The 23,928-nt window shown below is 44.5% G+C and overlaps 3 protein-coding genes and 1 non-coding gene across 5 annotated transcripts; 2 read left to right on the top strand and 2 right to left on the bottom strand.

The window, feature by feature from the left end:
- Positions 1-3,407: 3,407 nt before the first annotated feature.
- Positions 3,408-3,480, top strand: trnav-uac (transfer RNA valine (anticodon UAC)). The gene has a single exon. It is a non-coding gene; the product is annotated as a tRNA-Val (tRNA).
- A 2,060-nt stretch (positions 3,481-5,540) lies between these two features.
- Positions 5,541-11,266, top strand: cstf2 (cleavage stimulation factor, 3' pre-RNA, subunit 2). Of its 2 annotated transcripts, XM_067248241.1 has the most exons (14): positions 5,541-5,619; positions 5,954-6,032; positions 6,124-6,293; positions 6,409-6,545; positions 6,702-6,821; positions 6,990-7,115; positions 7,206-7,305; positions 7,387-7,449; positions 9,195-9,294; positions 9,507-9,703; positions 9,829-9,956; positions 10,040-10,123; positions 10,638-10,806; positions 10,961-11,266. In XM_067248241.1, the coding sequence occupies exons 1-13, from the start codon at positions 5,541-5,543 to the stop codon at positions 10,758-10,760; spliced, it is 1,506 nt and encodes a 501-aa protein (XP_067104342.1). In that variant the 3' UTR covers positions 10,761-10,806; positions 10,961-11,266. The 2 variants fall into 2 exon arrangements, with proteins under 2 accessions (XP_067104342.1, XP_067104343.1); XM_067248242.1 differs by lacking the exon at positions 7,387-7,449.
- A 1,361-nt stretch (positions 11,267-12,627) lies between these two features.
- Positions 12,628-16,752, bottom strand: nox1 (NADPH oxidase 1). Its single transcript, XM_067247620.1, has 13 exons — positions 16,682-16,752; positions 16,371-16,466; positions 16,106-16,216; positions 15,850-15,934; positions 15,313-15,458; positions 14,943-15,124; positions 14,670-14,793; positions 14,448-14,540; positions 14,021-14,262; positions 13,684-13,846; positions 13,325-13,471; positions 13,118-13,242; positions 12,628-12,992 (listed from the first exon to the last, which is right to left on the bottom strand). The coding sequence occupies exons 1-13, from the start codon at positions 16,724-16,726 to the stop codon at positions 12,866-12,868; spliced, it is 1,686 nt and encodes a 561-aa protein (XP_067103721.1). The 5' UTR covers positions 16,727-16,752; the 3' UTR covers positions 12,628-12,865.
- A 207-nt stretch (positions 16,753-16,959) lies between these two features.
- xkrx (XK related X-linked) lies at positions 16,960-23,445 on the bottom strand. The gene is made up of 3 exons (XM_067248370.1): positions 22,595-23,445; positions 18,843-19,105; positions 16,960-18,731 (listed from the first exon to the last, which is right to left on the bottom strand). The coding sequence occupies exons 1-3, from the start codon at positions 22,963-22,965 to the stop codon at positions 17,857-17,859; spliced, it is 1,509 nt and encodes a 502-aa protein (XP_067104471.1). The 5' UTR covers positions 22,966-23,445; the 3' UTR covers positions 16,960-17,856.
- Positions 23,446-23,928: the final 483 nt, after the last annotated feature.

Raw genomic sequence — 23,928 nt, 5'->3', positions numbered from 1 at the left:
CCAATGTTGCCCATGTGTGGATAGCACATGATCAAGGTATGGTTGTCTTAGTTAACAGCATTTCGCTTGAGCCAGGAAATGATATACCTAGGCCTATCACTGTGTTTGCAGAAGGTGCTGAGGCCCCATGTCCATCTAAAACTGCCACCATTTTGATAAACAACAGCCAATCCCTTCAATACCTGACAATGGCTTCTCTATGTTGGTACAGTACAAATAAGCACCATTCAGTGGCTCAAGAAGCATGATCAATTATCAGCATCATCAGCCCATTTACATTTTTTTATACGTTGCCAGTTCCCCTGTCCTATGACACATCATGTCACATAAAACAGGCATTCATGTCATAAGGCTACATTGCCTCACCCCCTCCTAGTAGACTGCACTTGAAATTTTGCAATGAAAAATGTAATGAAAGTCCAACTGCATGTGATGCCAACCACATTCTCAAAAATACATCACATCAACACCCCAGTGACAGTTGAAACATGAAAGTGTTAAAGGGACTAGCCTACACACTGTTATTGGTACATTGGGACCAAATGTGATTTGGTTCTATGACCTGCAAAAAATAGAATAAAAACACATTTGGGGGACATTTATAAGAGAAAAAAAAACGTGTTAGGTGTGTATCTCTGTGTTTTTAACTTCCATCTAGCCTATTGCCTTGGAAGGTCAAATACGAGTGTGACTGTACTTCATTATAGAATAAGGCAATTGTAAACCTAAACATATGGTTATGTAGCAATCTTAGTCGCATCGGGTGCATCAATCTCATGCAGGCTATACCTAATCAGGCCTGCATAGGCAAAGGTATAAAATAGCCTACTTTAAAACACTGATAGGCTACTACAAAAAATGATAATTAATTTATTTCCGTCAAATTGTTTTGTTTGTTGCTCAACGATGACCCATTTCTCTCCAGACTCTCGGACGGTTGCAAGCGCAATGACCGATTGCATCGAACGAGCGTTCGTGTAAACTGTAAACTATTTCGCAGCCCTGATATCGGTGAGTGTCGGCGTGGTAAAATTCGCCCTTCGATTGTTGATGACAGTACAAGGATGACGACGAATAATCAAGTCGTTGATAACATCAACATACGGACCCCAACCTTCAAAAAAAGATTACAGAACGGTAATCGGCAGCCTACATTGTGCATTGTTTCTGAGCTGGGGTTACCCGGAGACCTCAACGACAGCGCAAGAGCTATCCCGGTAGTGACCGGCTGCTCGGGGCTTCTCTAGCCTACTTATCGACGACTCTCGGTCACTGCCACTGCCAGTCTGTCATACGATTTCAAAAAGTTGCTCAAAATACACAACATAGTCTAACCTACACTAGCCTATATGGCCTCTAATGCTCAGACATGCACGAATATTATAACGTTCATAACAAACGGAGGCATGTTTATCGGAGGCCCGTTGAAAGACCGAATTCCCCTTTGAACTGAGCTCACAGTCATCTGTAAGTGAAATGGCCATTCTGGCAATCGCAGCGTTACCTAGGCCGCCAGAGATGCCGCTCGTACAGACATGTCCCGTTTGAGTTCGTGGTTTACCTGTCAAATTGTTACACGCTAGGGAAATGCTAGGCATGAATCCCATTCAGCCGCGACCAAACAGTGTATAGCCTAATATAGGCCTGCCATTTATGAATATCAGGAACTGGACATAAAGTGGGGTAAGCTAGATATGGGAGCAGACAACAAGTTAAGGGGATATGTTCTGACTTGGCAGGTTGAGGATGCAATATACCACCTTAGACTGACAAGATGGACTATATAAAACAGCTTTTGAGGTAGTTGCTATTCATGAGAATTACATTTGTATGTATCGATTCAGTCACCGCAAAATTATCCAAGTGAGTCAGGGCGTATTGAGAAAGGTTTTTGTGGCACTGGATATATCTGAATTGCCATATACCCTACGATGAATAACACAAGACACATTTTAAGTCGTACATGTATGGTTTGATACACGTTCATTTGTACAATTACGAATAACAAAGTTTGGAAGTTGACTTGCCCTCCATTGCGTTGTGCAATGCCCCCTTTAATGCCCCCTGTTCGCCAGTAACGCCTTTGTTATTAGTAATCGCATGGTATTGCACCGCCTTACCTTGCGCTTCAATCTGCTAGCGGGACTTGTAAATGAGTGATTTTCAGAGCATGACAAACTATAGTTTGCGAGTTGTGTACTTCCGTAGGGTGTTATGGATATAATTCTAAAGTAAAACGAATACAGTATCACATTTTGGCTTGTCCTCGCGATCTTCCCTCATCGCCAGTTTTCAGACCGCAGCAGCTGGAGATGAAAAATCGCGCACCCTGGGTCCTAGCGCCGGAACAGTCCACAGGTGAATAACAGGTTGTGAATAAACGCCCTCGATAATTGCATGTGGTTTATCCAGAGTAGGGTTAACAGTCTATCCCACAATATTGCGCATACATACATACAATACCGTGTTTTTCTACAGCTGACCCTCAACACCCTGCGCTAAAGTCTTCTATTACAGCCATCATATTGCATCCATGAAAGCCTACAGGTGTAGCCTACTCATGGGCGCAATATATAATGTAAAAATCAATAAATACATTACATTATAATTTAGTTCATGACATTGTATGAGGGACAATGGGGGTCAAAACCCTGAGCAACTAATTAAATGCACAATTAAGTATGAACATAAGGCAAGACAAAAAAATAACTTGAACATTTATATTATTCCTCTAATCAAGTATGGATTTGGCATGATAACACCCTTTGAAAGCAATTACTCCTAAATTCATGTTATACAGAGTTCTTATTCGTATACATGTTCTTATTTTCATTTTCATCAACAGTAGGCTATTAGCCTAGGCTACCTTCTAAGAAAGAGGCGAACTGTCCATGCCCTGCTTTAGGTGGTCGTCACGAGGTTGATTCGAAATGAAAATGTGCCAACCACACTTACACAGGCTTCCGAAATGGAACAGTGCGGATAGCAAATAGGAATCGAACGTGATGAAGGCAAAGAACTGTTTGAGTGAAAGATGATGACCCCAAGTTAAATATTAAAGATTGATTTGATTCAGAATTACGTATGGTTTTATAGACATTTTATAACTGTCTGAATATAAAACTCATCAAATTATTGTCCACCAGGTTACAGTAACGACGGAACTACAAAAGCTGATTGAGGTCAGTTTTCAGGCCCATCATATATTTACGAAACAAAACGGTTTACTTCGGCGATAGCCCTAGCCACATTGAAGCACTCAAGTGAGTCCACTAGCAGTCCTTTGAGTGTCCATTTCTCACAAAATAATATATTTATATACAAAAAAAGTGCGTTTGTCGGATACAATTCAAGTCCTGCATAAACAATGTATTTAAGCAAACAATCATGCCAGCTTTGCAGCGCTTGGTTCCATAGTGTAGCGGTTATCACGTCTGCTTTACACGCAGAAGGTCCTGGGTTCGAGCCCCAGTGGAACCATTATATTTTTGCCATAGCCATCAGACACTTTTATCCAGTCGGTTTACCTTCTGAATTTATGTATCTTTTTTCTTTCCTTTTAGGGGGAAACTGTGGAATACTATTATATTCAAAGCAATGTCAAAATGTATTATTCTGCCACAGTTGATATAGCTTGAAACAACTTACTACTTGGAAATGTGTTGTTAGCCAGGTTAGGTTTTTTAATTGGATTGTTAACACCCCAATTGTGAATGAATGATGAATGGCATGTGCCACATGCACTTTATTACAGTCACAGGTTGCCTATGGTAGATTACCTTGTCCCCTATCCATAGGAACTGGGCCACCTTAAGGAATTCCAATTACATTTACATTTATTCATTTAGCTTTTATCCAAAGCGACTTCCAAGAGAGAGCTTTACAAAGTGCATAGGTCACTGATCATAACAACAAGATAGCCACAAAACATTGCGAGTAGCCAAAACATGAAGCACACATTGTGAACAACCAAAGTAAGTGCCAAAGGGAAGAACCATAAGAGCATGTAGTTAAACAAGTTACAATTAAACAACATGAACCGCTATAAGTGCAAGTGTACCTGTGGAAAAAACAAGCAACAATAATAAAAACAATATATCACAGCGAGTACAAAAAATTTAAATCAGTTACCACTAACCACAAGAGCAACAAGTCTCTGAGCAAGAGTCATTGTGATCCTTGAGGAAACTAACATCGGGTCAAGCGAGCCATTCCTAAGTACCGTTGTACTCCCGGAACAAGTGCTTCTTGAGCCTTTTCTTGAAGGTGGAGAGACAGTCAGTGTCTCTGATGGAGGTGGGGAGTTGATTCCACCACTGGGGGGCCAGACAGGAGAAGAGCTTGTGTTGGGACCGGGCGGTCTTGAGCGGTGGGACCACCAGGCGGTTGTCTGAAGAAGACCGTAGGTGACGGGTGGGGGTGTAAGGCTGCAGGAGAGACTTGATGTAGACGGGTGCAGTCCCGTTCACTGCTCGGAAGGTCAATACCAGGGTCTTGAATCTGATACCGGCCATGACAGGTAGCCAATTGGTTGCTGTATCCCACCTGGGACAAAATGGCAAAAGTGAGCACTGCTCAGGTGCTCTGGGGCTGCATCATCTGGGGGGCTCTGTTCATATGCATGCCCGGCTGGGCAAACATGAAAGAGAAGACTCACTCAACAATCCATCAATGCTGTCACTGTGCATGTGTGTGGGTTTGTGACAGAGCTGGACTCACCATAGGCTGTGGTTGGGAGATGGGAGCGTTGGGCTGGGGAGGTGGCTGGTTCGGTGGTGGCCCAGCTCCACCCTGGCTACTGCTGGTGATCAGAGGCTGGACGGGGGTTTGACGGTGGAGCATTTTCTACAGCAAGGAATAGAGGTGTTCTCCACACAAATAATATACAACAAATGAATAATGTCAAATTGATCCGAAAATGTTGAAGTATTCCACAGGGATCCAGTCTCGTCAGTCATTATTTAACTTGGCTAATTATCTAGGTTATTGGCTACACAGTTGACTTACTTGGCAATATGTAAAACAGAGGCAGTGAGGCACATTATAGTTTGAAAATCCAGTGGAACAATGGGTTTGACATTTTCTAAATAGCCTAGATGGCACTGGTGATACATTTGAAAGTGCCCTACTTCTGTAGCTTAATTCCTCTAACTTTGTTAACTAGTTAGCTAACTTAACCTACCTAAAACTGCTGAACGCAGGCTGAGCGCCCAGAGAATGCAGTGGACAAAGAGGAGGACTGTCCGGATATTCTTTCTGTACATCTTGACTAATTAAGTTAGTTTGGCCACCTATCAGCTAAACTCTATAGATTCAAAAGTGCAATAAGATAGTGCTAGCTGAACAATTACTAACAGGAATAGCTTGCAGGTAAAATATGAAGGATGTCCATTATTACAAAATACTTATGCCCCCTGGCGGATACATTTCCCGCCAATCGTGATCGTTGAATGTTGTTTGAAATGGGTGGGCCCACATTTTTTCTAAGCGGATATTGTCGACTTTAATTTCCGTGTGTCACATTATTTTCATTCCGCAAAATGGCGAACCTAGCTGCTGCCGTTGTTGCTGCCGCAGGCAGAGATCCAGCGGTTGATCGCTCTCTGCGTTCAGTATTTGGTAGGTTTGTTGGAAATGTATAACATATTTAGTTGACTTTCAAGTGGACACGCTAATAATTCTGGATTGTAAGCTAAATTAGTGGAGTTTGACTGCAGGTTCGGTAGCTAAGTAGCAGTAGCTGTCTTGCTAACGAACTAGGCATTGTATTGTAACTGTGTTGTGATATAGTTTGTAAAGTTCTATTTGTTGTATTGAAGAACATGCGGGAATTGTTATAATAGGAACTCGGGTAACAATTTGGCTTACTATTGCCTACTGATAGCTGGCTACTCTAACAAAATATTTCCAAGAATCAACTAACTGTAATTCACATGCACCTTTAACATTACAGTGGGAAACATCCCATATGAAGCTACAGAGGAGCAGCTGAAGGATATTTTCTCTGAAGTTGGGCTTGTGGTCAGCTTCAGGTGAGTGTAAATTGTTCAATTAATCCTGGTGCACCGAGCCTTTCTTGAACAGTCCCCTCATTTCTGGTTTTGAATTATGTGTGCTCTCTAGGTTAGTGTATGACAGGGAAACGGGAAAGCCAAAGGGATATGGCTTCTGTGAGTATCAAGACCAGGAGACGGCCCTCAGTGCCATGCGGAACCTGAACGGAAGAGAATTCAGCGGCAGAGCTCTCCGTGTTGACAATGCAGCCAGCGAGAAGAACAAAGAGGAGCTCAAGAGTATGTTCTGAGAAGCTTATGTAGACACAGTTAAACCAGGACCCAACCAGTCTTTAGTTGAGATGTCTCCAAAAATGTGTATGTCTCTGGATATAAATTCTGCTGTGTCCAACAGGTTTGGGAACAGGAGCCCCCATCATTGAGTCTCCCTATGGGGACAACATCCAACCTGATGAGGCTCCAGAGTCCATCAGCAGAGCTGTGGCCAGTCTGCCTCCAGAGCAGATGTTTGAGCTCATGAAACAGATGAAGGTATGCCCTCTAACCTCCTTTCATATTTTTGCATATCTCTCTAGAATCATTCACAGGATGTCAATGAACAGAACGTCCTACCCGTGATCATCTTTAAATTGGTAAAACCTTACGAAAAAGTATATTGTTTCACTAACTCTGATACCCCCCGTCCAGCTGTGTGTGCAAAACAGTCCGCAGGAGGCCAGGAACATGCTGCTGCAGAACCCTCAGCTGGCCTTCGCCCTGCTGCAGGCCCAGGTGGTCATGAGGATCGTTGACCCAGAGATTGCCCTGGTGAGACTGGAGTTCTATGGAATACTTCAACATTTACAGACCTATTCAACATGTATATATGTTTATGTGGAGAATCACCCGTGGCCAGTCAGTGGTTTGGAAAAAGTGCAATGCAGGACTTGTAACGTGGCTTATGGCTTTGTTAATTTGCTCTATTCCTTGCTGTAGAAAATGCTCCACCGTCAAACCCCCGTCCAGCCTCTGATCACCAGCAGTAGCCAGGGTGGAGCTGGGCCACCACCGAACCAGCCACCTCCCCAGCCCAACGCTCCCATCTCCCAACCACAGCCTATGGTGAGTCCAGCTCTGTCACAAACCCACACACTTGCACAGTGACAGCATTGATGGATTGTTGAGTGAGTCTTCTTTTTCATGTTTGACCAGCCGGGCATGCATATGAACGGAGCCCCCCAGATGATGCAGGGACCTCCTATGGGTGGAGTTCCTGGACCCATGCCTGGACCGGGCCCTGTGGGACCTGCAGGTAAACAGCTATGACACACACATACACCTCTTCACTGACTAGGGCACCTGAGCAGTGCTCACTTTTGCCATTTTGTCCCAGGTGGGATACAGCCACCGATGGGGATTCCTCAAGGTGGCCCAGTTCCTATGGATAGGGGACAAGGTAATCTACCATAGGATAGCTGTGTCTGTAGTAAAGCTAGGGGTGACACATGTCATTCATCATTCATTCACAGTTCATCCCAAAAACCAGTGTCTAGTTAAGGAACATAAAATGACTTATTGAATGTCACAACAAGTCCTGATGATCCATGAGGCTGTCAGTGACAGAGAAGCTCAGTTCCCTTTCCACACTGTTTGCATCTTAATGTTCATGTTCAGAAATGTTTGTGATCTCCCTCTCATGTCATGATGAAGTGTTGTGACGTTCGTTTTCATGTCTGTGTAGATGCATGTCATTACACATATTCTTCACTAGGTGTCACTATCAGCCTGGGACTGCCTCATATTTTTAGGACAGAAGAATGTTGACTATAAATGTATCAAATTATTACTGTAAATCTGAAATACTTTGAACTTAATCACTGTATAGATCACACCCTGGTAATATATGTTGTTTTACGGGTATGCTCATCCATTTCATTCACCTCAAATGTGGAAAGTGACACCAGTTTGTGTTTGTGTGTGGGGGAGCTGTTAACCCTATTGTGGGAGTGTCGCATGCTTTGGCGCTGTGTCTGAGTGTTGCTTTGCTCTCTCTCTGAGTTGTGTGTCTCCTGTTCTTTTCACTTAATGCTGGCTCAGGAAACCTCCAGCATTCACCTACAGGATCGTCTGGGCAGGCTGCTGTCGAGCGGCCTCAAGGTATCCTCTACTTACTGCCCCGAGCAACCCAAGAAGGGATGTTATGGGATGGTTTTCGTTTAGTCATCCAGACTAAGGGTGTATCAAGTCTTAAGTTGACTATGTTGCATCAAAATAATTTCCAAACGTTTTCTCATGCATTGACACATTAATTTAATTAAGTTATGCCAACAGTAGCCTTTGTGCCGTGGAATCTGGTAGAAGAGTGGGGCACCCAGACTGTAAACACTATACAAGCATAACCTCATATGACGAGACCTCTCCAAGTTCTGGTTAAATTGTCTTGCAAGAAGGTTAACCTAAGTTCTCAAACACGTTTGCGTAACTGGAACAGCCTGCCAGGAACCTGCCATTTCTTTGTTCCCAGGTGTGGAATTACTGCACATGATGAATGGATGTTTGCTTATTTGCTTTGTCATTCTGAGCGAATGAAAGTTTGTATTAGCTTTTCTCCATAGTACAATGGATCCAGAAATCCAGTGTTGGCACATTCTGTGACTGGGGAAACCCAAAATAAGTATTATTTTTCCCCGTGATTCAACAGTTTGTTTGTTTTCACCAGTAAGTCTGATCAAAGGTGATGCGTTTCTATCCCCCTCTGTGTCACATACGCATCCTGTCATTGTCTCACAATGACAGATCCCCCAGACACACGGCCTAACATTTCGGACCAGTAATGTCCCCTTAAGATGTCATGATTATCCTTCTGGGTAGTTTCTTCTGCCATCTTCCTTCCCCTGTTGTGTCTTTTTGTCTGTGTTGTGACTGAGCTCTGGTCCTGTCCTCTGCTGTCTTAGCTCCTGCCTTGTGTTGCACCTGATGGAGTGGTTGTGATTGTTGTGGTGTGATGAGTAAACCCTTGGTTTTTCTTTTAGAACCTGAAAAAAAAAAAAGGTCCTTAATTTCCTTACAAAAGGTCTGAAGGTCAAAACGTTCAGGACAAACCTCCACACCCTAGCAGAGTATGGGTATTGATGTGTTACCCTGTGTGGCATGTTTACTTTGTCCGTGCTTGCTGGTTGAATGCGTGTCTTGTCTCTGCAGGGCCAGGCGGCATCCCCCCCAGGGGCCTGCTGGGGGACGGCCCCAACGATCCCCGAGGAGGGACCCTGCTGACGGTCACAGGGGACGTGGTGGAGCCTAGGTGAGCACCAGCGTGGTCTGAGGCTCTGGATCCTGACTGCACCACTTCACTCGACCTTCTTGGAATGACTTCTGTTAACATGTCTGTCATGCCCTGTTTAGACTTGAGGAAGTTAACCTCACCTGGAATGTCATGGACGTTCTGAGGTGTACAACCAGCTTGTGAATCTTGATGTTGTGTGCAGTGTAGTTGACTGTCTGTTGTTCCTCTAGTCGGGGGTTCATAAGTGCACCCCCACCCCACCAGGGCCCACCCATGCACATGGGCCAAATGGGAGGTGGGCCCCCCCAAGACATGAGAGGACCGCCCCACGACATGAGAGGACCCCCCATGGGTGAACCCCGCGGCATGATGGGAGACCCCCGAGGGCCCATGATGGAGCCCAGGGGACCCCCCATGGAGACCAGAGGTACCGGCATCACTCTCTCTAGATCCCACTCATGTTCAATCTTGTCAGTTAAGAGCTGTTCTATCAGGTACTTGTTGAATGAGAAGACGTTCTGTAATAATTCTGTTTTTTGTACATTTCTGAAGGTCGTGACCCCAGAGCCGTAGACACTCGTGGGCCTCCTGTTTCAGGACAAAGGGTTCCCATGCCAACTGGAATGCCGGGACCTGTCTCCCACTCAATGGGTCCTAATGCCCCTCCTTCTGCCAGACCGGTAGGTGCTAACCGCTGTAGCCACCCAATATTTGCTGTGGGAAGTGGACCTGTGTCAGTAAAGCTGTGTGGTGATGTGGACAGGGTCCTGGTGTCTCTGGTGGTCCCCAGTCTGGAGGAGGCTTCAGCCCTGGCCAGAGCCAGGTCACATCGCAGGACCATGAGAAGGTGGGTGTGCCACTTCACCACTGTGTTCAGGGAACTTTAGATTTCAAGTTTTCTGACTGGATATTAACCCTTGTGCGGGCTTTGGGTCACATGACCCAAAGGTTCATAACGAACCATCGTTGTGTTTACCCAATACAAAAACAAATAAAAATAATTTTCTTTTAACCTTTGCAATGTGGGGGGTCTGAGACAGCCCAACGGTAAAATAAAATGCTTCACTTTGTTTTTGTATGCGGTAAAGTTGTCGCAATACGACGGTGGGTCACAATGACTGATGGGTCAGAATGACCCGAAGATAACACAAGGGTTAAAAGATAGTGACTGATTGTCTGCACATTAGGAAAACTGGGCAATCCAGCTCTACCATCAATGCAGGTTGCCTTTGTTGAGGGAATGATATAATGGCACCAGCCAACTATGTAATAAGGTGTCATGAGTTTTGACTGTAGTTTCCTTCCTGAAGGACCTGCAATTGACTTCAGTTGGTTCACCAGTGTTTCTGTGCTGTTTCTAGGCTGCCCTGATCATGCAGGTTCTGCAGCTGACCCCAGAACAGATTGCCATGCTGCCCCCAGAGCAGAGGCAGAGCATTCTCATCCTCAAAGAGCAGATCCAGAAGACCGCTGGAGCGCCATGAAGCTCCTTCCCTCACGCCCACACACACAACACGAGCACACCTCAAGGTTGAGTGACGTTCCCTTCTTTCGCATGGCTCACCTTTCCATGACTGGCTGCTCGTTTTGAGATGTCCACATACTTTGCATTGTTCACACAGCTTTCAGTGGATTCGCAGACGAATATCTTTCCTGCGTCCTCTCAGATTTATTTTGTTTACAGGAGTGGCACGCTTCGACCTTTCTTTCCTCCCCTTCAGAGCGCTACAAAGACATCTCCACAGCTTAGTTTGGAATATTTTGTAGACTGTTTTGTATTACCATTTTTTATGTGGAAGGTTGACCCCAGTGTTTTTGAATTAAGCGTTTATGTGACTCCCTTTCATCAGGGGACAATGTGTGGAAATTCAAGAGGGTGGTTTCATACTGCATTTACTTACTTTCATTTGTCAGCACTGGAATCAGTTTCATGTCTGGATGTTTGTTTGTCAATAAAAGACATGGATTCATTTTACCCACACACTTTAAATTTGTTTTGTGTTTTATCATTTACAAACAGATTGTGAGGGTGATTAGTTGCAAGATGCTATAAAATAGACCTTGTGGATTTAAGTATTAAAGTAGCAGTGATTTGTTCAGTGCATGACTCAGAATTGACTACATGACTGATGGGAACCTTGTGATTCCCATCAGTACTTCCTTCTCTTTTATGGTGTTTCTAGAAATAAGAATATTTCCCAAAAACATTTCTCATTTCCTTGTCTCTGACCAAACCTGGACAGACACACCCCATAGCAAATATCTGATTGGTTACATATCTTATGGGACTATTGGGAGGACTTTGGGGGAGCAGTAAAAACGAGATAAGACCTGAACATGTACACAACAGTGAAACAGACCTGAAAGAGGACAGGTGACAAAGGCATTAGTCAATCCTCGAGTTTGAGAGGATTCAACTTTCTGTCCTGTTCTGTAGATCCTAATGTGCAGACCCTGGAACACGTACACCTGTCAAAAAGATTACGTAACATGGACCACACCTCTAACACAACACGTCAGCCACCAACATGCTACCAGCAGTCACAGAGAGAGTAATCAGCAATGCTATCCAGCAGCACACAAAGGCTTTTTATGGATGACAGTTACCTGACTCATACATCACTGAAAGGTTAACATTTACATTTAGTCATTTAGCAGACGCTTTTATCCAAAGCGACTTCCAAGAGAGAGCATTACAAAGTGGCGTCAGGTGGCTGAGTGGTTAGGGAGTCGGGCTAGTAATCTGAAGGTTACCGGTTCGATTCCTGGCTGTGCAAAATGGCATTGTGTCCTTGGGCAAGGCACTTCACCCTACTTGCCTCGGGGGAATGTCCCTGTACTTACTGTAAGTCGCTCTGGATAAGAGCGTCTGCAAAAATGACTAAATGTAAATGTAAAGTGCATAGGTCACTGATCATAACAACAAGATAGCCACAAAAACATTGTGAGTAGCCAAAACATGAAGCACACATTGTGAACAACCAAAGTAAGTGCCAAAGGGAAGAACCATAAGAGCATGTAGTTAAACAAGTTACAATTAAAAAACATGAACCGCTATAAGTGCAAGTGTACCTGTGGAAAAAGAAAGAAACAAGAGCAACAAGTCTCTAAGCAAGAGTCATTGTGATCCTTGAGGAAACTAACATCGGGTCAAGCGAACCATTCCTAAGTACCGTTGTACTCCCGGAACAAGTGCGTCTTGAGCCTTTTCTTGAAGGTGGAGAGACAGTCAGTGTCTCTGATGGAGGTGGGGAGTTGATTCCACCACTGGGGGGGCAGACAGGAGAAGAGCTTGTGTTGGGACTGGGCGGTCTTGAGCGGTGGGACCACCAGTCTGTAAAATGACTGTTTTTCTAAATGAATACATTATTATTATTTGTGATGTGCTCAAATTGAGTTATTTTGTGGAGGTAGAATCCTACAGGTATTTAAACACACCTATTGTAGGAGTCACAGAGACCGCCAGATCTGTCAAACTGAGTTTCAACACTGTATTGTGTTCCACTGACTCACAAAACTAGTATTGCAAACCCGATATTTTGAAAGAGCAAAGAGCCAGCTTGTCCTTCAAAGAGGGAAGAATCTCATCTCAGAAGTTTTCCTTGTTGAAGTAGAATTTGGTCTTTCTGGGATCTACGTCTGAGTACTTCACACATTTCTTTGCGAGGACATCTGCCAAAGCTGCAGGGCCACACAGGAATGTCCCCACCACTGACCTGTAGGACAACAACAGGACAGGCTTATCTATGTGTTAAATTAAGGGTTTTAATCTGTGTCCAAACCACACTAAAACCACAGCATGTGTTTGAATGTGTACAATAAAATAAGGTTTTAAACTTGCGTTGGGTTCTCATTGCGGACTTGTTCGAACTCCTTCTCCCAGTTTGGCCTGCCATAGTGCGTTTTCTGCTTCAGTCCTGTGACGACGTCCGTGTCCTGATCGAAGTGAACCATCACATGATTGGCCTGTCAGGAAGAGAGGAGAAAATGTTAAAGGAAACTAGTTATGTTGTTGGTCATTGTAGTATAAATAGGCTCCAATACATACATGGCTCTGGTCCCATCCAGTGAGGTAGAGTTTGTATGTGAGGAAGTCGCCCATGCCTCTCTCCTCCATCTCCCTCTCCAACACCTGCAGCAGATCTGCAAACCACTCAAAAGCACTTGTCTCTCGGCACAGCCAATAGAAGTAAATCTGCGAAAAAGTTGTCAACACAAGGTGGTTAATCAAACAGACAGGACAGTGCAGAAATGCAAGATTCGTGACAATGCCTTCACACAAGCATCCTTAAAATTCTTTACACAAAAGGGAGGTGCTTTGTGGACGTTTTGTCTGATGGCATAGAAACAAGCTGGACAGGTTTAAAGGAGTTCAAGTTTTGGCTCGATGTCTGGCCAATATTTTACCTTTCTTGTTCGTAGCTTAGGGTTGGATTCTTTGAATTTGTACCAGATGGACTTGAGGATAGATGCAAACGGGGTGACTCCAATACCAGCACCAACCAGCATGCTGACCTCATAGTCAAAGACATCCTCACTCGCTGTCCCAAATGGACCATCCACTCCTATTCTGAGGGAGAAGTCAACAATCACACCACAGCAAAAGCCAAAGGAGGAAAGCATTTTTTTTTAGCTTCTTTTTTTCAGCTTCTTGGATCTGTGGATCCAAGAAGCTGTTCTAGTTTCATGTTCATGGGTGATGCTAGAAATACAGTCTCTGTTCCAACTGGATTGGTGGACTTACTTGGGACCCTGTGCCCCCTCGGGCAGTTGCTCCACCATGCTGATGAGCTTCTGGGTCCAGTCGCCCGCAGAACGGATGTGGACGCTGAAGAAGTCCTCCTCAGGGGCGGAGGTCATGGTAAAGGGGTGCCACTCCAGTGGGGAGATTCCTGGGCAGTTGAGGAAGACATACTGACCCACATCCATCTTGAAGCCGTTCTTCACCAACTGCAGCTCCAACACCTTGGATGGCCGGATAACAATCTGGGACAGGGATGGAGGGATGAGGGAAGGGAGAGAGAAGCGAAGGAGGGATGTAGAGATGGAGAGATGGGAGGAGGAATGTATGCAAAGAGAAAAGGAGAGAGATGAAGTTACAAAAGTGTCACAGCATAGCTGTTGGACCTAGAGGGGGAGAGCAGAGAGCTGGCAGGTAGCAGCACACATACCTTTCTGTACTGGACGTTCTGCATGTAACGGATGAATCGCAGCAACCTCTCACACAAGTAGATCACCATGGGACCAATCACCCACATCCAAGTCTGTGTGGCACATTGTCAATGTTTGTATTTTTAGGACCATCTCCCTACTGATTTGACAGGAAACCAATGATATCACCAAGTCCAAATGGAATGAATGCGTCTGTAATCTGTCACTGAGGAAAGTATCACCTGTGGGAACCCCCCTGCAAACTGCGGGATAGGACACTCGCTTTCCCCCCAGTCATCCAAATCGTCTTTACAGTGGGTGAGGTTGTACAGTGGGCCAATGTTTTGCTGACTCCGCACAATGCGTCTGAGGAGAAAGCAAGAGAAAGTGAAAAAAACAACAACATGGAAGTGACAGGATTCTAAACATGTAAAAACTATGGTAACAGGTAGTCAGCAGGTAGAATGGAGTTCACAAGACGAAAGGCGACCTGTCATAATCAAGGAGAGCCTTACCCAGCCCCATGGAAGACCAGGCCAGCAAAAAATACTATGAAGAGGTGATGTGTGTACCAGAAGACCTCAAAGTAGCTGCGTCTGATGACCTCCATAGAGGATGTGATGATGAGGATGAGGCAGAGCGTGATAATCACCCCTGTAATCCCAGCAATGGTGGTGAACACGATATAGGAGGGAGTCTGAGGTACAACCAACCAAAGAACACTGAATTAATCACATGATTTGGGGATTGTTTTGTTTTTGATACATTTTTCTATTTAGGGACCAGACATGACCATAACTATAGGGATTTCTGCTGTCTTAGCCTATTGCTTGAAAGATACATGACATTAGGAGTTGTTGACAGCAGTAGAGGTTATGAACTCACATCAGAGAGGGATCTGAAAGGGTTCAGGTATGTCTCATCATCTTCGTCTCCCAGGTCCGATAGAGTCCTGCTGAGGTTGTCATACTTCCCCTGTCTACTGTTGTAGTACCATTCCATGTTGAAGAGATGGGCTATGGTGTGAACAGCTGCCACGACAAAAAATGTTTTTCATTGAATCAAGCTTAGAAGGGAATGGGGAAATTCCAATAGAAGATCTTTTTGCTCAGACACTCAGATTATTAAATAGATCAGTGTTCCACGTCTCTAAAAGTTGAACTAATTGGTCCAAACTACGAAAGCATATTAGTTAGAGGTCAGCTTTTCTCCATATCCAAGTCAATATTTGCCTTTGGTTTTTGTTCAATATTGAACGACTTTTCATCCTGAACTTACACTTTTATTTCCTTTTAACAAATAAGTTCCTGTGAAACCCATAACCATTAAACTTTATGAGAAACATGTGGTTATGTTTCGCCATATTTCAAAATAACCTATTGGCTCTTGTGGTTTTGTAAAAAAGCAAGTCAAATTGCATACCTGTCATCAAGCCAATCATGTATGCAACCATCTTGTGGAAACTCAGATTGTTGTCTAGCTGTTTCCTCATAGTCCTCCCACAACACTGAAACATGGTAGTTCAACACATAGACTGAGTAACGCGTTCAAATTGAATTTATTATGGTTATTATTACCCTTAGTAATAAACAGATACATATCTCCATTATTTGGCATTAACTGATTTCATCAAGAGCAGACACCTCGACAATGAATGTGTGAGCCCTGTGGAACTCACCATGAAGGAACCACGAAGGAGAGAGAGCAGGTTCCGACACACAGGCAACAAGATGAGCATACAGTTGAAGTTTAGGACAGCTGCAGGGGCCCTGGCCCAAGCCAGCGCTGTCTGAAAAACCAAATCACAATGCATTTATAATTTAGAAATAAAATTAGTGCTACCTTGCAATATCTTATATAGGCTATCTAACAACGTTATAGCTTTATAATACAAAATGTCGATCTGTAAAATACACAAATTCATCCTTTCCAAATTCACTCACCCCCAAAATGTGACGAGTGTAGAAATACTGATCCCCCAACTCGTAGATATAAAAGAACCAGACGAAGAGGAATATGTTGATTGCCATCCAGACCACCTGCAGGTCCAACCAGAAGACAGAATATCAACATCACGCCGTACCGTCAAGCTATCAATTTCCACAATATAAGCTTGAAATGCTGAGACTCCAACGATTTGCCGCGCACTGTCAGTCACACTATGCTACAAGCAGCCCACATCGGGCATTTATAATTCACCTGCAGCACTGTTTTGAAAAAAATCTTTATTAATGGCTTAATTTTTTATTCTTACCTGTATGAAGTAAGTGAGTCCATGGTTGATAATCCAGTTGCCCATTTTGATGGACTTGCTTCTCAATACACTTAACTGTCAAACCTAGTTTACCTGCTGCCTTAATGCCTGAGGGTTTTATAGAGCGCCCGCTCAAACCACGCCCACCAAAGAACGGTCTAAATTGAGACAAGGAAATATACAGCCAGCATTGTCCTCCAGTTCCAATGAATAAGGAAGTTTTGTGACTTAATCCAAATAGTCCGATATCAAACTGAACAAAACAAAAGGTGCTTTATTGTAATAACTTTATTTTAGCAAGTCACAATACAGTAGTTAAGGCACTTACACATGCAATACAACAGATCATACAAATAAAAGTACACCACTTTCATATTCTATCCATATTCAAGGTTTGAATGAACTAGCTACATCTGTACTTTTAAAATATTTTTGTTTGTTTTATGACAGTGAGGCACACAAAATACTCAATTTTAGCATAATAACTTTTGACAGGTTTTGTGCAAAAGCAAAAAAGAGCATTGAGGCAAAGTGAACAAACCTGGTCAATACAAATCATTCATGAAATCTTACTGAACAGGGCGGGGTAGGACAAGAGGAAAGAAAAGTTCAAGGCAAAACCTGAGTTTTTCCACCTCCCGTGCTGCATTTGCTTCAAAGTGGAAACAAAAAGGCATACAACGTCACAGATTGTATTTGTCTGTCAGAACCTTTGGGTGAAAAGCACACTGGGGGAAGTCCTGGGCAAGTCTTTCCGTGAGGCAGGAGACACTTGGCAGGTTTCCCACACACCTGGCCCACTGTATCTGACCCAACACCGCTCTCTCTCAAGGCTGCTATTGTGCATCATCGCCACCACCACATATCTCACCCCAGTACATTCTTTGGTCTCCTGTGGCCCACTGGTTCTCTACATACAATATTTGTCAATGAAGGACAGTTCTGCTTGGTTTTATTATATAATAACTATTGGTAAAGAATTGCCAGTTTGAGAGACTAAACCATTAAAGACCACTGAGAGTCTGCCGTGTCGTCTGTAGTGACGTGTAAACAACCCAGTCTGTCTCCAAATGTGTCCCCCTCACGTGTAACAACTCTGACAACACAAAGCCAAGACGACACCTAGTGGCACTGGCCCAAAATTATAACCAGATCTAACCCGCAAGGCCTTATCCTCACACTACAACCGTGATGTCATCCACAATGTCCGTCTCCTGTTCCCCCAGTTGGCAGGTGAGGTCAGGGGGCTGGGTAGGCTGGGGCTCCTGGGGGGGGCCCAGCGGCTCCTCCGGTACCAGCACCATGGTGGCGGCGGTGGCGTATGGGTGGGCTTGTCCACGCTCCTCCCCTCCCTGCCTGCAGCAGCACTCGCAGCGCAGGCAGCACACGCAGTGCAGGCAGTCGTGGACGTTGTACCTGAAGAGTTGCCGACAGGGGTGGCAGAACTGGTAGAACAGCAGCATGAAGAGCACGGCCAGGCTGTAGCCGATGAGCAGCTGGGCCGCCAGCAGGGGGGCACACACGTACTCGTAGAAGTCCGACTTGAAGAAGTACCAGAAGGCGATGAGGGCCGCGTTCTCCACAAAGCGGCCCCCGTAGTACGCGGCCAGGCGGCTCCAGCCCTGCTTCTTCTCAATGAGATCCCTGTGGGCCAGGTCCAGCTGCACTGCCGACCAGCAGAAGATGTTGATGCTGGCGTAGAGGAAGATGAACATGCACAGCACCAGCGTGGTGTCCAGCTTCCCAAAGTTCTTCTCCACGTTCTCCGGCAGCGAGCCCCGCCGGGCCCAGAACTCTGCCCACGGCAGGAAGAAGAAGAGGAGCAGGTTGGCCAGGCCCACGGGGATCACCCAATGGGTGAGAGCCGTGCTGAAGAGCACCAATGAGGTGACCCGTGTGGCAATCTCGAGGCCTCGCCACAGGATCATGCAGATGTAGGCGGCGGGGCGGAGCCGGACCTTGTAGTCGTCATACCGGATCTGGATGGCCAGCACGCTACACACAAGAGCGCCGTAAGTAATGGAGACCAGGGCGATGATCATCAGAGTAACTGGAAAGACAAACAACAACAAAGGTATACAAGTAAAATAAAAAGTTTAAAAATACAACTAAGGATGTCACTGTCAATTTAATTTCACATTCAACATGAATTCTGTCTCACCTCGAGGGACAACGATGTATTTCTCCTGGATGGTGGCGTAGAGCTGCAGGGTGAGCTGGGGGGTGGAGCCAAGGAAGGCCTGGATCACTGCGGTGCGTTTGAAGGCGTTCCGGTGAGTGGCCAACTTGCGTTCAGAGTGTCCGATCTCCCACTCCATGGGTATGTTCTGGCCCTTCTTCATAAGGTTGATCTTCCTGGAGATGGTGACATAGGGCTCCTCTTTTTTACCTGACTTGAAGTAAACAACCAAAGCCTCGAAACACCTGAAAGGAACGACAAGACCAATGAGGATGCAGTAATATATTATAACCACCAGAGAGCAGTACAGGACAGGCTGACTAGGACAGGCTGACTAGGACAGGCTTACTAAAACAGTCTCCTGAGGCAGACGGTTTAATGGAGCTCAACTACTTTCTGTTAGCATACCAGACACAGTTTTCTATGTAAATGTATGAGTTGGGGAGAAATGTTTTAAGAAAATCATCACCAGGAGGTTGGAATATCCTGTTTAATTTAGGTTTCCTTCTGACACACATTGTATTAGCAAGGACATTTTTGCCAGCATATTTTACTGTAATGGCAAAACTCATCCGTGAAATCAATAAATGTAATGTGTTTACTTGTAATGGTATAGCTACACCAGAGGGCACTCTAAGGTAGAAACTACAATATGATGTATCAGTTCTGAGGAAAGGACTGACACTGAAACCTAAGAAGGGTGTGTTTCATTTCCCTTTGCAAGGTAAATGCCTCCACTGTTGTCAACAACAGGAACACAAAAGTAGTGTAGAGGAATAGATGAGGATCTGCAGTTTCTTAACTAAATGCTATCCGTACATGTCAGATCCTATTGCTAGTTGTCTGTTTTTAAGTAATATAATATGAACAAAAGCAATATCAACCATGTGCTAAAAGGGTCCAAACAAAACTAAAAGACCTTGGAATCCACCCCCAGAGCAGAAAATCCCACAGCAACTCGGAACTCTGGAATGTTGTCTTTTTTATCCAAATCAACTCCTTCTTTGGCCATGGGTTCAGAGGAGAAGACAAACAAACACAGCCAGCTCTGCTGACACATAGTTCACTGCACAGCCATATTCAGCTAGTGTTTCATCAGCTGTTTGTGGTTTACGAATCGCTTTGAGTGCAAAGGAACAACTCAGCTCCTGGTCTTTACTCTTGTCTGTGACCTGCCCCAGTTGGGAGGAAAGGGGTTGGGTCTAGGTGTCTTCTGCGAGCTTATCTTTATAAGCATACGGTTAGAAGGTCATCTCTGCCTTTTATGACTTGGGCAAAGACTACAGTAAGAGGGGGAGCCGTCACAAGACCATCGTTTACAGACAGCCCTTATCGGGAGACTTGGCATTATGTAGCGCTGAGAATGCAGGAAGAAGGAGAACACACTGTCAGCACATCAGAACCTCTAAACAACGGATAGGCACTGAAATACCTATGAGCAAAGGATACGGTATATCTGGCTGCCTTGTCAGGAAGGAGCCCACTTTTGCAACAAACACACATCCTGTTTAGCTCCACAGCCACTAAGCATAACCAAGCAGAGCCTCAGGCCTTCAACAGTCAATCCAAGGCTAAATGCAATTTGATAAGGTTGCTCCAGCTTTTTATGATTCTATAAAGTACCCTTAACAACCTGTAACTGTTAGTCAAGTCACAGTTGGCAGTAAGACAGGGTGTAACTGAATGAGTGAACTAGGCTAGTATGTTGATTTCTTAGACCTTGGGATGGGAGGGGGGAGGGCGTTCCGGGACAAGCCAGAACAGGGTTCGGCCACCCAATGCAGAAACTTCACTACAGGTGGAGAAACTCCCTCTGCCCTTGCCTTAAGACGCTGTGTCGACGTATAGTTTAAGGCGGCATATTGGGAGATGTTGTAGCGTTGCTATTTAGATAGACGAATGGAGAAAGAATGGTGAGGAAGTGGTGTTTCAATTTGCAAGCTCAAAAGAGTGCAGATTTATTTCCTTACCCCAGCAACAGCTAACCCAAGGTTGGGGACAATAATCAGGGTGGCTAACCCACAGGCTCTGTTAACGGTCTTGAAAAACAGAACTTTGAACACTTGTCTGACTTCTCCTCATTCCTCATACAGACTCTCAAGTCTCTTTTGCGCCAACCCTTTTGGCCGCCTGGCACAACTTCCCAGCCACAACGGTACACACCTCCCTCAATAACCTGCTGCAATCAACAAAACAGGAAACGTATCCCCAGCGTGACAAGATGTTGCCCTACTCAGTACAAAGCAGTGGGTCGCTTTTATCATTAGAATGCACATAGGATAGGCACTAGCATAATAGTATATGACACTGTATAATTCCTGACTTTCACAGCTGAAGCTTCATAGTCTAGAGTGCATTCCTGGTCTATTATAACAAGCTGTACAGCCACATTTGAACCCTCTCCCTGGGTTGCTAGGAAACATGCTGTATTGAATTGCACTGAATTAGCAGTATATCAAAGATGACTTCACCCACCAAGCTGGACAGGAAACGCCCATCATTTCATAGCTTTTTGTGAGCAGAGGTGATCGATGGGCCTTATAGTCCTTATAACATTCCCCCATGACAAAGTATGCAAACATACATAAATCCTCTGAAACACTAATTACACATTTTTCATTCATAATCTGAATCCAAAAGCATTGAGCATAGGCTATGTTTAAAAAAGAATTCAGCATAGAACCACTGACACAGATAATATCTGCTTGTGTTTCTCGTCAACATTACTTTGTTAATCCTCCTCTTGCCCAGAGAGTCTCTCTGCCCTTCAACAACCTCAGTCTAATACAACCAAGGGTTTAAGCAGCAAGTACCAAGACCAGTGAGAGTGAATGATACTGAGTTTGGCTTCTTCCTCTCTGGGGGCTTGCCATCTCCCATGGCTCACAATTACCTTGTGTGTGCTAATTATAGAACTGTAACGACTAAACCATGACCTTGATCCATTTATACAGAGTAAATGCATGAATTGCACCCACAATGTTTCATGTGCTGGCTTGGCCCATGCCGATTGGTCAGTTACCCGATGAGCAATACTAGGTGGGGCAAATGTAGCTTTGCTGTCGGTAGCTTTAATATGCATTGTCATCTCTTTAGGAACCATATGAATCAAAACTGTACTTTTAAGCAACATGACAAAGATGCCTGTTTTCTGTCCACCTTTAAGTCTTGAAGATATTCAAATATCTGACCCAGTATTTGCAACTGTATCAACTCACTTTATTTACATTATCTTTACTATCAATGCACAAAAATGCAACACTGGACCTTATATGATGCTTGACCTTCTAAGTTATATGGTAGTCCAAGTTCAAAAACATTAGCCTGAACCACTCAATACTCCACCCCCACATTTGACTTCTCTGCTGAACAAATGAGTCACTGTTTGTCAAACCGGTCTTGCTGCAAACAGACACCCCTTCTTGACAAACTGACAAGTTATGAGACTTGGTACACACAGTGTTTTTTCATCTGGGCACAACAGTGTGACCAACAGGGTTTTATAACAACTTTATTCATAGGCATTCAATGGTGCCCCCTTCACTGAAGATCAACATCAAACCGGTTTAGTGGGCCAAGGAGTCGCATGCAGCCCTCATGGTCCCATGTCTGCCTGATCTATCTGGGCGAGTACTGCAGCTCTCACTCACAAGCTAATGCACTCTGCAAGTGTACGTAGTAATAAATCACTGATAATATCATGACGCCACTGACTAGTGAGCGCCCATACCTACCGAATGAGAGGACCCATGAGCAGTAAATGCATGAAGAGGACCAGAGGTCGATCTCTTCCGAGGTCTCTGTGGATGAATGTAAGCGCCAGCTGGGTCAATATAGCAGGCACCAACATGAAAGTAATTGTCAAACCTAGCCAGATGTTGTCATGGCCCGATTGGTATTTTTTGCACAGCACTGATGCGCTGACAAATTCCGCACAATACAGAATGGTGGCAAGCACCACGCTGAAGGGCGGTTGGATGTTACTGTGATTGACCACAAGCATGACTCCGTTTTCCATTTGGGGAGATTCATTTGGGGATTTCTCGGCCTCCATAATCTCCGTGTCAACTGGGTCGTAGTGTTCCTCCATGATAAGTTTGGTCATTTGGCAAAAAGTAAGCGTAAACAAATGGAGCTTTCACGCAGAGAACTGTTGACACCCAACAATATCCATTATCGGCTCCTTTTTATAAAAGACCGATCGCGTCTATATTAATCCTCGTGAATTGGCACTTAAGAAAACCCCTTCTTCAATGAATTTTTTGGTAAAGTTTGCCTTCTTTGCCTTTCTACGATCATCTAGTAGTCTTTGCCCAGTCTTCCCAGCTGCAACCAGCGATCTTCAATGTTTTGTTGCATGGCATTACTACACCATGTGGTCACCATAAAAACAAATGTAGAGTGTCCTCAACGCTTTTTTTAAAAGCCGACATGTCTCTCCCACAAACGAAATTGAGAAAGAAGTTTCAAACTCTGTGCATTTAAAGCACAGCTAGTCCTCCCGGTGTTATCAAAGTCCCGTAATTAGTACTGTCGTAGTGTCGACATTACTTTTACTGCAAAATAGAAACAAATGCAGTCTCTCTTTTCGGAGAGCTAAAAGGCAAGTGTGTCTCAACATGCACGTTCGGCTGGGTTATTACCTCAACGCCCCAGGGTCCTAAACTCACTTGATTCTGTGGGCGCAGCTGTCGGACTTTATTTCCAAATGTGCCAGATACTTTGGACAGTAACATAGCTTCTGGACATAGGCTTAAGAGGCAACTGCAATTTGAACCCTCCTGTTCCTCAATCAAAACTTTCCTTCTCAACGTTTTTGAAAAGGAAAGAAAAAGGTGCAGCGTTCTCTTAATTGTTTTCAGAGCTGTTGTATCAAATGAATGGCCAGTGTTCAGAAGGCTGACATTTTGTCCAGATATATAGTTCTGGAAAATATTCAGAGACCAGTGCACCTTTTTCTTCCCTTTCCAACAACATTGAATCACCCTGGGATCTGCAACGTTGACCCCTTCATCCTTTGCCAGGAACCTCAGGGTTACCATGGATGACAAGCTCACCCTCACGGCCC

The sequence above is a fragment of the Osmerus mordax genome, chromosome 12, assembly GCF_038355195.1.
Source record: "Osmerus mordax isolate fOsmMor3 chromosome 12, fOsmMor3.pri, whole genome shotgun sequence".
NCBI classification, from domain to species: Eukaryota; Metazoa; Chordata; class Actinopteri; order Osmeriformes; family Osmeridae; genus Osmerus; species Osmerus mordax.
Note: the sequence above shows the minus strand (reverse complement) of the source record. Positions and strands in the feature narration are given on the sequence as shown.

Bases quoted from the DNA above. Each gene is read 5' to 3' on its own strand.
- cstf2 (XM_067248241.1), top strand. From the start codon at position 5,541: ATGGCGAACCTAGCTGCTGCCGTTGTTGCTGCCGCAGGCAGAGATCCA. The intron at 6,822-6,989 runs GTGAGACTGGAG...TCCTTGCTGTAG, and splicing joins TTGACCCAGAGATTGCCCTG to AAAATGCTCCACCGTCAAAC. The intron at 9,704-9,828 runs GTACCGGCATCA...ACATTTCTGAAG, and splicing joins ACCCCCCATGGAGACCAGAG to GTCGTGACCCCAGAGCCGTA.
- nox1 (XM_067247620.1), bottom strand. From the start codon at position 16,726: ATGGGCAACTGGATTATCAACCATGGACTCACTTACTTCATACAG. The intron at 15,935-16,105 runs GTGAGTTCCACA...ACCATGTTTCAG, and splicing joins TCCTTCGTGGTTCCTTCATG to TGTTGTGGGAGGACTATGAG. The intron at 14,794-14,942 runs GTAAGGCTCTCC...CTTTCTCCTCAG, and splicing joins CTGGTCTTCCATGGGGCTGG to ACGCATTGTGCGGAGTCAGC.
- xkrx (XM_067248370.1), bottom strand. From the start codon at position 22,965: ATGACCAAACTTATCATGGAGGAACACTACGACCCAGTTGACACGGAG. The intron at 19,106-22,594 runs GTAGGTATGGGC...CGTTCCTTTCAG, and splicing joins CTCATGGGTCCTCTCATTCG to GTGTTTCGAGGCTTTGGTTG. The intron at 18,732-18,842 runs GTGAGACAGAAT...TTGTCTTTCCAG, and splicing joins ATACATCGTTGTCCCTCGAG to TTACTCTGATGATCATCGCC.